This window comes from Ovis aries, chromosome X (assembly GCF_016772045.2).
Source record: "Ovis aries strain OAR_USU_Benz2616 breed Rambouillet chromosome X, ARS-UI_Ramb_v3.0, whole genome shotgun sequence".
NCBI classification, from domain to species: Eukaryota; Metazoa; Chordata; class Mammalia; order Artiodactyla; family Bovidae; genus Ovis; species Ovis aries.
This window is the reverse complement of record NC_056080.1, coordinates 11,619,483-11,633,527: the sequence shown is the minus strand read 5'-3', so window position 1 is coordinate 11,633,527 and position 14,045 is coordinate 11,619,483. Positions and strand designations below refer to the sequence as shown.

Genomic DNA, 14,045 nt, shown 5'->3' with positions numbered 1-14,045 from the left:
AGAGTAATAGTCCATTGTGTATATGTATCATGTCTTTTTCATCCTTTTGCCTTTCAGTGGATATTTTGGTTATTTCCATGTCTTGGCTATTGTTGATAGTGCATGTATGTATCTTTCCAAATTAAACTTTTGTTCAGATAAATGCCCCTTAGTGGGATTGCAACTCTATTTTAGCTTTTTTGAGGAACTTCCATACTGTTCTCTCTAGTGTCTGCACCAATTTACATTCCAACCCACAGCGTAGGAGTGTTCCATTTCCTATATACTCTTTCCAGCATTTATTATTTGTAGACATTTTGATGATGGCCATTCCGCCTGGTGTGAGATGATACCTCACTGTAGTTTTGATTTGCCTTTTTCTCATAATTAGCCATGTTAAACATCTTCTCATATACCTATTGGCTCCTATTCTTTAATTGTCAAAATACCTTTTCTTCCACAGCTCTGTGTGAACCTGGATGCAAGTTTGGTGAGTGTGTTGGACCAAACAAATGTAGATGCTTTCCAGGATACACCGGGAAAACCTGCAGCCAAGGTCAGTACTAGAGACCACGGTGGTAATACAGACCTCCCCCAGAGCTTTCAGAATCAACTCAGGCAGCGCAGTGGTGTTTGGGACACAGTATAGCAGTCAGGATTCTGTAGTTTTTAACTCCGATCTTCAAACGACAGTGGTTTCACAGTGAGATTTTTCCATCAATATCTTCTAGAAAAACGTCAGTCATTCTGATGCTTTTGTTAGGATGCCAGATAAAAATCAATATTTTCCCTCTGAACAAATAATATTTAGTGGTTTTTTTAAGATAAGGAAGCAGTGCATATATTTTATTTAAGAAAATCCAACAAAACAAAAGGATATAAATTAAAAAGTGAGTGTGAACACCCACAGTCCATCCTCCACCTGTAGCTAAGAGTTTGACCGCCATCTCTGCAGTTTCTTTTCTGTTATAGTTACAATAATGGATATTTCTCATGGGCATTTTTGCATGTCAGCACATAGAGAGCTGTCTCATACTTTTTAAGGCTGTATCCTAGTCCCTAGAGCAAATGCTTGTGTCATTTACGTAAAAATACTTTAACCACTATTATAAAAGTTATCCCCAACGTCTTGCCACTACAAATAGTGCTATATCAGCCATTATCCTATGCATATCCTTCCACCTCTGAGTATTTTTATAGGGTAAATATCTAAAAATGGAATTGTTGGGTTGAATTGCATGCATATTTTTATTGTAATGGATATATTTTAAAAGGCAATTTAGTCATAGGCTGTTTATCTGAAGACATTAAAGCAGTTATAATATTAAGAACAGTGGTTCTTAAGGTGGCCAGTTTTGTCCCCTAGGAAGACTTGCCAGATACAATACATATCCCTAGTTAGGGATAAGATTTAAATCTTATTGTCAAAGGCAATTTCACATAAACAACAAATAATTTTATAGTGTATGCATGTTGCAAATATTGTATGGGACATATGCACACTGAACAAATATTAGTCATTTTTCCGAAATTCACATTCACCCGGGCATCCTGTATTTTTAATTGATAAATCTGGAAGTCTTACCCCCGAGGTCATCTGGCGGTGCCTGGAGACTTTTGGAGGGGTTACTACTGGCATCTGGTGGGTAGAGCCCAGCTGAACATCTATAGTGCACAGGGCAGCCCCCCACTAAGGGTGATCTGGCCCCAGATGTCCACAGTGTGGAGGAGCCCAGGCACCAAGAAACCTATGCTAATTAAGAAAGGGTCCCCAGTTCTATAACACAGTTAGGCAAAGAGCAGCAAATCCAGGTCAGCTGCCCTTAGGAAAGAGCCCTGCCAGGGTTCTGGAAGGGAGAATGGAATTCCAGAGAAAGCCAGGGCTCTGCCCCACTCTGTCCCCCTGCCCCTGGCTCACTGCCAAGGCCAGATGCTCACATAGCCTTTCTCTGTGCTGACAGACCTGCAGGCTCAGGGGGGAGCCTCTAGCTCTCCTGTCCCAACCCCAGGACGGGGGCCAGCACCACCAAGGGGCTCCTTAGAACTTGTCCAGAAGGCTTGAGGGAAGTGCGGCAGGAGCCATGCTCTCAGAAGTAATAATTCAACCATGTCCCTTACCAGAGCTTTTCCCACCAGAAGACCTGGTTTTCCATATGTCTTGGATTCTGTACCAAGATACCTTCTCAAGAGAGTTGGAATGGAGAAGGTGTTTTTTCATGCTGCTTTTCAAGTCCTTGCAAAATATTTCACTTTGAGGGAGTGTCCAGTTGGCTCGGATGTGGGGCTGTCTGGCTTTTCCCCACAGCCTCCCTGCCCCAGGGCCGCCTGATCAAAGTCCATGTATATCCACTGATGGCCACAGGCCTCAACTCAACTGATGTCTTTCCCCAAAATGCTTCTTCCAAGAGACGCCTCTGACTTAGGGCCAAGTGATGGACTATCCCTGGCTTTCCCATTATGTCCAACCAGCATTATTTAATTCATGCATTTGAAGCAGTTAGGATCCATACAGGAGATGGTAGTGTACAGGGGACTGGCAGTGGAGAAGGGGGTTCAAGTGTCCAGATTATGTGCTGGAAAATCTCCTTGTAAGGTTCTTTTCAGAGATGAAAGCAGACACTTACTTATTTTCCAGAATGGCCTTTGCTTGTTACTGTGCTGAATTTTGGTCTCACATGGAATTTGGTTCTTTTCTGCTTTCTATATCTGCCTTGGGAGAGTTACGACATGTGGCACCCACATCACCACGTGCCCAAAGACAACACCCATGATGGCTTTCCAAGTTTTTTCCCTTACGTATCTTTTTTTATTTTAATAAAAGCTACTTCATTCTTAATGTTTCATGTTTTAAACCCTGAAAAGCTCAGAGAAGAAAGTCCCTCTCAATCTCCCCAGGAGGTAACCATTATGAAAGTGTAGAGCCTGGTCTCCCAGGGTTTTTTTTCTTTTCCTGCCTGTGCCACATTGCTCGCAGGATGTTAGTTGCCCAACCAGGGATAGAATACGGACCCCAGCTGTGAAAATGCTGAGTTTTAACCACTGGAATGCCAGGGAATTTCCCTAGGCAATTTTCCCTATGCTTATTTTAAAAATGTCATGTCTATATACATAGTTTTGTAACCTTCTTGTGTGACAGCATCCTCTGAGCACCTTTACATGGGATTAAATATTGTCCTGTGACCTGACCACAGGTAATAGCTGCCTAGCAGGACTCCCTCAGGAAAGGTGTGAGACAAGGCCATTTGGCCATCATGAGGCTGCTCAAAATAATAACTGAAAGGAGACTGTGCTGTTGGCACCTGTCACAGACTACCTGGAACAGCATTAAAGGCAGCAGTATCTAGATTATGTTTTAACTTTTTATTCAAGTAGGAAACACAAAATTGTACACGTGTCAACAATGTACAAGTCCATGCATGTTCACGAACACCCACATAGCTGGCATTCAGATCAAGAAATGGAAACTCAGCCTCCCTGAAGACCCCTCATGCTCCCCTCCATGACTTGCCCCTAGCCCCCAACGAGGCGCTGTACCTTGTCTCTCACACCACAGAGTCATTGTGCCTGGATTTCTTTTGTTTCTTTCCCTCATGCCTGGTTTTCAGTGTGCGCACTTGTGTCCAGCTTCTCCCAGTCAGTATCACGTTTGTGAGTTTCATCCACAGTTGTTTGGACTTGTGGTTTGTTCAGCCTCGCTGCTGTATAGTATTCTATTGCATGAGTCTACAAGTCATTTAGCCATCCTTTTGGGAGGAGAGATTTGGATTCTTTCTGGTTTGAGGCAATTCAGAATAGTGCTACTGTGATCATTTTAGCATGTGATTTTTTGGTGGTTTAGTGGCTCCGTCGTGTCCAACTCTTTGTGATAACCCGCCAGGCTCCTCTGTCCATGGGATTCTCCAGGCAAGCATACTGGAATGGGCTGCCATTCCTTCTCCAGGAGATCTTCCTGACCCAGGGATCGAACCCAGGTCTCCCGCATTGCAGGCGGATTCTTTACTGACTGAGCCCCCAGGGAAGTCCGGTGGGCATGTACCCATGTCTCTGTTGGACATTTGCCCAGGAGTGGAATGGCTGGCTCACGAGTGCCTGTATCTAGCTGCCACACAGTTTTCCAGAGTGGTTGTGCCTATATTTGCATTCCCTTCAGCAGTGTACGATGATTCAGTTTGCTCCACATCCTCACCAGCGCTTTAATGATGGTCGGAGAAGAGGCGAGTCACCACCCTTGGTACCTACCTCCACAGCTGGGGTCCAGGGAGGCCAACCCCGTTCCACATCTGGGTGTTTCCTCCTTCAGTTCACCTTTCTCCATTTTCTGACTGCCCCCTGCAGATGTGAATGAGTGTGGATTCAAACCCCGGCCGTGCCAACACAGATGCGTGAATACACACGGTAGCTACAAGTGCTTTTGCCTCAGCAGCCACATGCTCCTGCCGAATGCCACATGTTCCAGTAAGTTTCAGCAGCTGGCCTGCTCTCCGTCAATCCAGAGGCTTGACTTTTGCCATTTAATGCTTGGGGCAAAGTTAAAGTAAGTTATTGGAGGGGAACCCCACCCGCAAAAGGACTTTCACATTACCCAAGACTAAAACATCTTGTGCACATATTTTTTTCAATTTATATATTGTTAATTGAAGGATAATTGCTTTACAGAATTGTATTTATTTCTGCCAAACATCAACACCAATCAGCCATATATATATATATATATATATATGTTCCTTCCCTCTAGGACTTATTTTTAATTGTGGTAAAATACGTATATTGTGCAACTCACCATTTTGACAATTTTAAGTGTACTTCAGGCATTTTGTAATTTCACAATGTTGTGCAAACCATCACCACTCTTCAGAATATCTCCATCACCCCAAAAGGAAACCTGCCCCCATTAGCAGTCACTCTCCACTCCTCTTCTCCTCCACCCCAGCCCTGCATTCTGTCTCTCTGGATTTGCCTGTTCTGGCCTCATCGTTTTTTAAATAAAAAGACTAACTGAGGAGAAAGATAAACTGAGTCTCTCTATATATACAAGGATGAATTAGAATTCTTCATGAAAAAAATAAGCATACTGAAAATGTAAGCATATTGTTTCAGGAAGGTGATAAATCTCAATTCCATCTCAGGACATCAGTTCTTCCCACCAGCTATCTTTCTCATGCCCCTTGCCCCACGCTCAGAGATTAGTGACTCTTGTTGGAAGTCCATTCCAGTTCACATTCCTGGAAAGAAAAGCCCTTCTCTGATAAAGAGAACCCATGTCCTGCGGGAGCCTAAATGTCTATAGCCATTCATTGATTGAGAAGGAAGTCTTTTCAGGTTTTATGTTGCAGCTGAAAGGCAAATCCATCTGCCCTGCCGCCCCAACCAAGCCCACAGCTTGTGCCTTCTGCCAGCTTCCCGTGGTTGCAGGGTCATCTGACTCCCCAGCCTATCCTGGGCTCTCCCTCAGTTTTAAAATCCAAAATACGGGCATGTGCATAACTCACTTCCCACACCCCTGCCTCACCCTTGAGCTGCTCGCCTCACTTGGCAAAATGCCCCAACACAACTAGGGTCTCCATTAGCAAGCATGCTTAAGAGATAAAGCAGGCATTCAGAGAGTATTAAAAAAAATTTTTTGAGTATTAAATAAAATATTATAAATTAAACAGAAACCCCCAGGAAACAAATATGTACCTTAATGAATTCTTATAAAGCTAGCGTCCATATAACCACTAGCAAATAGAACTTTGCCAGAACCACCCCCTTCACCCCCCCAGACCCTTGGGAACAACTGTCCACAGTTTTCTAGTCATCACTTAACATTTTTAAAAAGATATATGCTAATGGATGTTTCTGAAACATTCCACGAAAGCCTAATTAGTGCCAAAAAAGCTATCTTTCTCCAAATGGGAGAATAAAATGAGGTAAATTTTGAAGATTAATTTTGAAAGAAGACAACTAAAGAGAAAAGAAATAAACTAGAAATATAACCATTGGTCAGTGTTTGCTACATTACCGTGGCCTGTGTCTGTACTGGTGCCCTCTTTGTCTGTTACTCTACATGTGAGGGTTGCCTCTGCCTCCCTGTTTACAGCTTATAGTGGCCAGGTGGCCCTGAATGTCTCTCCTGGATGCTGATTTTATTTACCCAGCCCTTTGCAGTCTCTTTCGCCCAGCTGGTTGACTGGCATGTTATAGATGCGGGTGTATAAAGAGAGGATATTCACTGTGCTCCCCTGTTAAAGGCACTTTTGATCCATATATACTGGAACCCGATATGTGTTTTTGTGAGACAAGGTCTATTTAGCAATGAGTGACAGAAAAATCGAACTAAATTATCTTTACTTTTAAAAGCTGGAGGCAAGCAGCTCCAGAACAGGTCAGCAAGGACTCAGCCTCTGCCATCTTCAGGGTATTGATTTCATCCGCATGCTTGTGGCCTTGTGGCCACAATGTGGCTGCCCTAGCTCCAGATATCACACACACATCAGAGGTTGGCAAGACAAAGGGAAAAGGAATGATGCCAGGAAACAAACACCTCTTTTATGTCCATCCGTTTTGTCACGCAGCAGCATCTTTTCCAGAAACTCCAGCAGACTTATCTTAATATCTCTTTGGCTATGACCGAATCATATGGCGACTCCCTTGTTGCTGCATGGGAATCTAGGGAAAAGATGTGGAACTGTCTTTTCAGCCCCAGTAATGGCTTTTGGGTAGCTGATCAGCCTTATCTGCTGCGTGTTTTAATACACACACCTACAAGACAAGGTTTTGTGATTTGAGTGACTCTCACGGAGGCTAGATATGAATGGAGAGATGGGTAGAATTGGCATTTTTTACCCTATTTATTCAAATGAATCATCTCCATCAGAGGTTGCATTTCAGCCAATAGCAGAGACCAGTCAGGTGATGTAAAGGAGCTTATATAGGAAGAGAGAGAGATGCCGTCTTTGGTGACTTAGGGGTGCATGTTCTGCCTAAACACAGTCAGGTGCAATTCACTGGCCAACAGAATCAACCATGGGGCCACCAAGACACCACTCCTGCACAGATTCCATTTGGATCTCCATCTGGGACTTAGATGATGAAGCTTATCCTCTGATACCATTCCATGTGTTACATTTCATATCTCAGGGGTCAGGGATCGTTCCTTAGTGAGCATTTTTTTATCATCTCCTGGGGAAAAGGCTAACCCGTGCCTCTTTTCGCAGACTCTTGGACGTGTGCCATGACCAACTGCCAGTACGGCTGTAAAGACACGGAAGAGGGGCCGCGCTGTCTGTGTCCATCTCCGGGCCTCCGCTTGGCCCACAATGGAAGAGCCTGTCTAGGTAGAGTATCTGGAGTTACCTCCTCCCCTGACTTCACCCTTTACTCCACTCCTCCTTTTTCATCCATCACAACCTACTTGTGGACTAGACATCGAAAGTTCCTGAAATGACAGATTTATGTCCATTTCCATGACATTTATAGCACGTATGTTCCAGACACACTTTGCCATGCTAGAGAAAACACTTCTCTATAATTTGTTGGGTTGCCTGATGCCATAATGGAAAAAGATAGAAGTAATTTTATTTTTGTATATTTACCCTGCACTTTTTACTTCATCTACCAAGTGGTATATACTCTTAGTGTATTTAACTATATTGTACCAAAGATAGATAATATTATGACAAAGTTAACACATAGCGTTAATATGGGATGTCAAACCAAACAGAATGTTGAAAGAGTTCTTAATCTTTTTTGATGGAAGCAAGCAAATAGCACTATGATTTAATATTCTAACTTCTGGACTACAATAGAAATATTTTTCAGCTGAGCTGGTTGGTGTTTATTTACCCTAAATGTATTGATACATAACTTGATAAACCACATTTAGAAAGCTCACCCAAATAGATCCGAAATCAGTTAACCACTTTAATAAGAAGTCTGTATAAATTAAGATTTTGGTTCTGCTCTTTGAGAGGAGGCAAATATTTAATTCAATTCACAGGGTTTAGTGCTGTTCAGTAAAATCAGATTTATGTCAAGGCCAATTCTTGACCAAACAAATCCGAGTGTTCACCCACCTCTTTGATCTGTCGAGGGCCATTGGTATTGGAGGAGCAACTTGATGTATATGAAAGTGATCCCTGAAAAATAATTTTGGTCAAGCCAACACTTACTCGTTAGTTATATCTAGAATGCAAAAAGAACATACAAGCCAGCACCACATTTCTTGTTTAACCACTGTTCCAAAACGATGGTTCCAAATTTATTTGATTAGACATCTGAAAGTTAAGGCAAAGAATGAGTCTTAATGGTTTGGTCAGCATAGCTGTCAGCCCCTCTGTGATGTGACTTTCCGCGGTAGCAAAGGAAGGAAGCCTCTTGTCTCCTAAGTTGCATCATGGCTTCATGCCACTTGACCCACCATTTATGTATCACTACATTCTTTAAAAACCGTGTTTCTATGCTTTGGAGCAATATGACAGGATTTGGAGGTGGTTGCTAATGAAATAATTCTTTTGAAAAATGCAAGCTTTGAATGTTCGTGGGCTGGAAGAATATTAATTCCTTCAGCAAAATGGAGTATCTGTGTACCAAGTGCCAGCCATATGTTCCCTGCCCCAGAAAAGGCAGGGCCTAATGAGAGAGAAAATGTGACTAGAAGTAATGCCATTACAGCAAGATAATACCTCTAAAATAAGCTGTACAAAGGGATAGAAATCCAGTGGAAGTGCCTCGGGGATCCAGAACTCTTCCCGGAGGATAGGAACTTGGTAGCAGAATAATCAGAGTTTTCCAGTGAAGAAACCATGCGTGTGTGTGCGCGCTGTGTGCTCTGAGTTCGGGCACGAGAGTGTGTTGGAGGGACAGTGCTTTCTTGGTGTGTCTGACGTGTCCTGGTTCTCTATCCTAGACATTGATGAATGTGTCTCTGATAAAGCCTTCTGTCCCTACAATCGAAGATGTGTGAACACATTTGGAAGCTACTATTGCAAATGTCATGTTGGTTTCGAACTGAAATATATCAGTGGCCGGTACGATTGTGTAGGTAAGAAACCTAGAGGCTTTCTTACAGATATTTCTACATCAGTTCAGTCTATTAGTGGAACCATCTACTGTACTGACCATCTTAACAACACAGAGAAAGTTATGTTTTTTAAATTTTTGTCATTTGGAACTCTGATGACATGAATTACATGAAACCAGGTTCATCAAAGTTTGAAGTAAAGAATCGCAGTCTCTGTAGCTCTATTATGGAGATAAATAGCTTGAGATGATTTTTGTGGGTTTTTTGAAAGAAATTGATCGGTTTCGTTCTGTTTATATTTTTGGTTCTATCTCCAGGTATAGCTAAAAGTGCTGTTACTTCAGTTGTGTCAGACTCTTTGTGACCCTATGGACCGTAGGCCTCCAGGCTCCTCTGTCCACGGGATTCTCCAGGCAAAAATACTGGCGTGGGTTGCCATTTCCCCCTCCAGAAGTTCTTCCCAACCCAGGGATCGAACCCGCATCTCTTACGTCTCCTGCATTGGCAGGTGGCTTCTTTACCACTAGCACCACCTGGGAAGCCCTAAAAATGAGGACAGTGAAGCATATTTATATTTGATAAAAGGAGGCATAACAAGTCCTGCTTAATCTTGACCTCAGTGGCCCTTGCCTAAGTCTCCCTCAGGAGTGGCTTTTGAAAAATGAATGAAGGAGGTGCAATGTTCTCTTTCCTCGCTCCTCCTTCAACCCTTCCATGGTTCCAGCTCTGCGTCCCCTAAAATGTTTGCTTTCTGGGGTCCTCAAGATCACTCTATGATAAGACTGGGGTATCACTCAGCTCTCGGCCTGATATGGGTGAAATCAGAAATCCTGTCCCCTAGGGAAGGAATTCCAAGTCTCAATGAGCAAGTGAAGTGGGGTATTTGGGGAGCCCTTGCACGGCTTCCCATTGCCCTTGATAGAGCATGGATGGGGCTGGTCCTGCAGGCATCTCGGCCCCCCGGAGATTCCTGTTTACATAACGTGCACATGACACACGTGTGTGCGTAACACGGAAAGCTGACAGCAGCGGGGAAAGTGGGGTTTCTTTCCACCCTAAGCTCAGAGCTGACCAGGACGTGTCCTGTCTAATCGTGTTGGGGCAATATCCATTCCTGCGTTTTGAACACATCGTACGAAGCCTCCATAGCTCTTCCCTCAAGCTGGAAGGCCATCCTAATCCGGCTTGTAACATCTTCACTTCTTGGAGCTGGGATCCTCCAAGATGCTCCAGAACCCACCATCTCTGGGGTCCATCTCCAGGCTGGGTCACAGAGTTGGAGCCTGTTTCCTAAGACGTAGAGGGAGATGCCACAGGACAGGGTGGGAGTCCACACGCGGAGCTGTCAAAGGAAGCAAATCTTTCTGATTTAAGAAGTGATTAAGATCAGCACCTGAGCCCCCTTGTGGCTGAGTTAAAAACAATAGCCTAGGGGACCTCCCTGGCGGTCCAGTGGGTAAGACTCTGCACTTCACCTGCAGGGTGGCACCGATTCGATCCCTGATCAGGGATCAGGTAGCTAGGATCCCACATGCCATGTGGCACAGCCATAGAGAAATTAATTAATTAAACAAGCAAACAATAGCCTGTTTTGTGTGCATATTCTCCAGGCAAGAATATTGGAGTGGGTTGCCATTTCCTTCTCCAGGGATCTTCCCGACCCAAGAATCCAACCTATGTCTCCTGCGTTGGCCGGTGGGTTCTTTACCACAAGCGCCCATGGGAAGCCCTCGAGAAGTATAGAAAAAAAGCAGGAGGGAACAGAAGGCCAAGGAAGCTGTCACATGGGTGGAATTCAGTAAACTTTCTGAGTCTAAACCCAACAGACGAGCTCAGACCGGCCTAACCCCTGCTCCTGGCAGCCTGTGAACAAAAGGTTCACATTTTTCAGATGATGTCAGTGCTTCCTAGCCCGTCTTGTTCTTTGTGGGCTAGGAGTCCCAAGCCCTTCCATGTATAGAATTGACTTTCTGATATTGTTATTTAGTGGTAAGTTTGGCCGATGACAATGTTAAGCAATCAAACCCAAACAACGTAGAGATGTCAGGAGCGTTGATAAGCAGGAGAGGAGGTTGCCGTGGGGGAGGTGAGCTGCAGACACCCTCCCTCCATACTGGGCAGCAAGCAAAGCCAGGGCTTTGGGCCAAGGCGCCAGGCATGCTCAGCGCTTCTCAGTTCCCCGGCCACACAGGGTTGCCTGGCTGGGTGGAGTGGTTGGCCCTGGAGTGACTCAGGTTCAGGGGATAGCCTTTCAGCAAGTGCTGTTACCACAAGATGATTCATGCGACTGTTCACATTTTCAGATATAAATGAATGTGCTGCGAATACCCACGCGTGCAGCCTCCATGCCAATTGCCTCAATACCCAGGGATCCTTCAAGTGCAAGTGCAAGCAGGGGTATAAAGGCAGCGGACTGCAGTGCGCCCGTGAGTACCCACGGTCACCGCATCTTCGCTCTTCCCCATGAAGCATTTGCTCCTTGTCTCCTTCCTCCCTTCCTTCTCCCTGCTCCTTCCCCTCTGGTGTGTTGGGAGCTGAAGGGGAGCAGGAAGCCTGCATAGGGTGTTTGGAAACTTAACTCCGCCTCCGACTGGCCTTCTCAGCTACTCAGACCACACCTCCAGTTCTCACAGAAGTTGTAGGCACTGCACTGAAAGCACCACAGGGATTCTGAAGGGTCTTCTGCTCACGACATGTTTTCAAATACTGAAAATAAAAGTTGAGGACGATGACACTGAGCAAATGTATCAGTCAGGAGAGGCTCGGTTATGGGGCAATACCAAACAGTCCTGAAGAGTCAGTGGCTTAGAACCGGAGAAGGTTTTTAACCATGTGAGTCAGGACTTTTTTCAGCACGTATAACTGAAAAAAAGTACAGTGAAGCGCACCTCCCTTTGTCATCCTCCTCAAGCCTCTGTGCACTTTTCCTTTTGATGTAGAGTCAAGTCCCATGGTTTCTGCTGATGAATTCTTTAATGCTCAGCTGGTAAACTCTGATACACTCAATGTATAACAAGAAAACATCACTGCTGTCAAAAGCTGCAACAATAATCACAGTTTCTTTTGCCACTTATGCTACACCCAGAGAGAGTCGTCAGGGCGTTTCTTGTCCACACTGTCACTTAGGCTGGCAGAGGTCCCACTGTCTTATGGTACCATGGTGTCAATCCGAGGCTGAGGGTTCATCACAGCAGTTAAAGAAGTGTGGACAATCATGATTAAGCTTGGAAGCAGGGGAGAAAATATATCTAATCCTGTCATGCATCCTGAAAGAGAAGAAAACTAGAAATCACGGTGAGCTCACCCGGAATACCTTCTGAGACCAGCCAGCAAAGATTACAGGTCCGTCACGTGCCTGACCAACCGTGTTCCACTCTGTTTAGCCACCTGGCTTATCCTTTGATCACGCCCCTTTTAGCACTGGCTCATTGTGTGCCAAGACTTGTCGGCCACCCTGACTCCACTCTCTCATAGATGCCTTAGGAGCATAGCCACATATTCCAATAAATATGGCTGTAAGTCGTCCCTTGACCGTATCCCATCCTGTACCCCGACCTGGCTGATACTCCTGATGACAACAGAGCCGAACTCAGTGATGGCAAAAATGAACAGTCCACACACCATGATGGACTCTGAGCACCACACTCATAAAAGATTCATCATACCCCAGCGGCACTGGATGAGATGATGTACACAGGAGTATAAGCAAAGGAGATGAGTCTGGAAATCACATTCTGCGAAGAACTTCCAAAAGAACTGGGCGGCGTTTAACCTGGAAAAAAAGGAAAAAAAGGTGTGGAAAAGCAGACATAGTGCCTGTCAATATTTTGAGGAATGTAAAGAAAGAAAGCCAGCTCACTGGAAAAGACCCTGATGCTGGGAAAGATTAAAGGCAGGAGGAGAAGGGGAAGACAGAGAATGAGGTGGAGAGACGGCATCCCCGGCTCAATGGACACGAGTTTGAGCAAACTCCAGGAGTTGGTGGTGGACAGCGAGGCCTGGTGTGCTGCAGTCCATCGGGTCACAAAGAGTCGGCCATGACTGAGCGACTGAACAACAACAAAAGAAAAAGTGCTTTCCCATAGCCGAAGTAGGCCACGGGGGGAACTGTGTTCTCTCTGACAAATTTCCCCATCAGTGATCTCAGAGTGAAGAGAATCTGTGGAGTGGGGACCATGGCCTCCAGGAGGGACCCCCTTGGGTTGGAGGTGGGATTCAGCGACTCCTCGGGTCCAGCAGCTTGCTGCTGTGGTTTCCATCCCTCTGTGTAGACATGCCCGTGGTGTCCTTCTGAAACTGTGTTCAAAGAAAGGCTGAGAGACTGGCTTCCTGTGCGGGGATGTACATGGGTAGGTGGGATGGAGGGAAAGATGCCATAATTTTGAAAGACCTGCAGAGAAGGGACGGAATCAGTAAACCTCCCACACAGGATCAGTGGTCAAGGGCTCCTTCACGCCACCAACTTTGCCCATGTCAATTCTGGCCTCGCCCGTCTCAGGTCGTCTGGTTGACAGCCCAGCTTAGGGCTAGGAAGGCCTGAATTTGAATCCGAGCTGCACCCCGTACTGCCTGTGGTCTTTCGCCAGGTGCTTCACCTCTCTAAACTCAGTGTTTCTATCTGAAATGGGCCCCGTGGTGGCCCTTTAGCGAGTGCTCAGAAGGGGCCAGGCCACCATTCCTCGGAGACCCCTGGCTCCAGTGAGGTTATTGAAGTATAGTTTGTGTACAATGTTGTGTTAGTTGCAGGTGTACAGCAAAGTGACTCTGATATATGTGTGTGTGTGTGTGTGTGTATATGTACAGTAGGGAGTATATGTTAACCCCAGCCTCCTAATTTATCCACCCCTCCACCTTTCCCCTTTGATAACCATAGATTCGTTTCCGAAATATGTGAGTCTGTTTCGGTTTTGTAAATAAGGTCATTTGTATCACTTTTTAAAATTAGATTCCATGTGTAAGTACTATCATGTGAAATTGTCTTCCCCTACCTGACTGACTTCCCTTCGTATGATCATCTCTTGGTCCCTCCATGTTGCTGCAAATGGCCTTGTTGTGTCTTTTTTGT

The 14,045-nt window shown here is 45.1% G+C and overlaps 1 protein-coding gene across 1 annotated transcript in view; it reads left to right on the top strand.

Moving 5' to 3' along the window:
* LOC101121916 (epidermal growth factor-like protein 6) overlaps nucleotides 1-14,045 on the top strand; it is a 52,790-nt gene that overhangs the window by 25,652 nt on the left and 13,093 nt on the right. Inside the window, exons 3-7 of the mRNA XM_042242302.2 lie at nucleotides 443-535; nucleotides 4,315-4,434; nucleotides 7,176-7,295; nucleotides 8,867-9,001; nucleotides 11,284-11,406. Coding sequence (XP_042098236.1) covers nucleotides 443-535; nucleotides 4,315-4,434; nucleotides 7,176-7,295; nucleotides 8,867-9,001; nucleotides 11,284-11,406 — 591 coding nt within the window. The remainder of the gene's footprint in view (nucleotides 1-442; nucleotides 536-4,314; nucleotides 4,435-7,175; nucleotides 7,296-8,866; nucleotides 9,002-11,283; nucleotides 11,407-14,045) is intronic.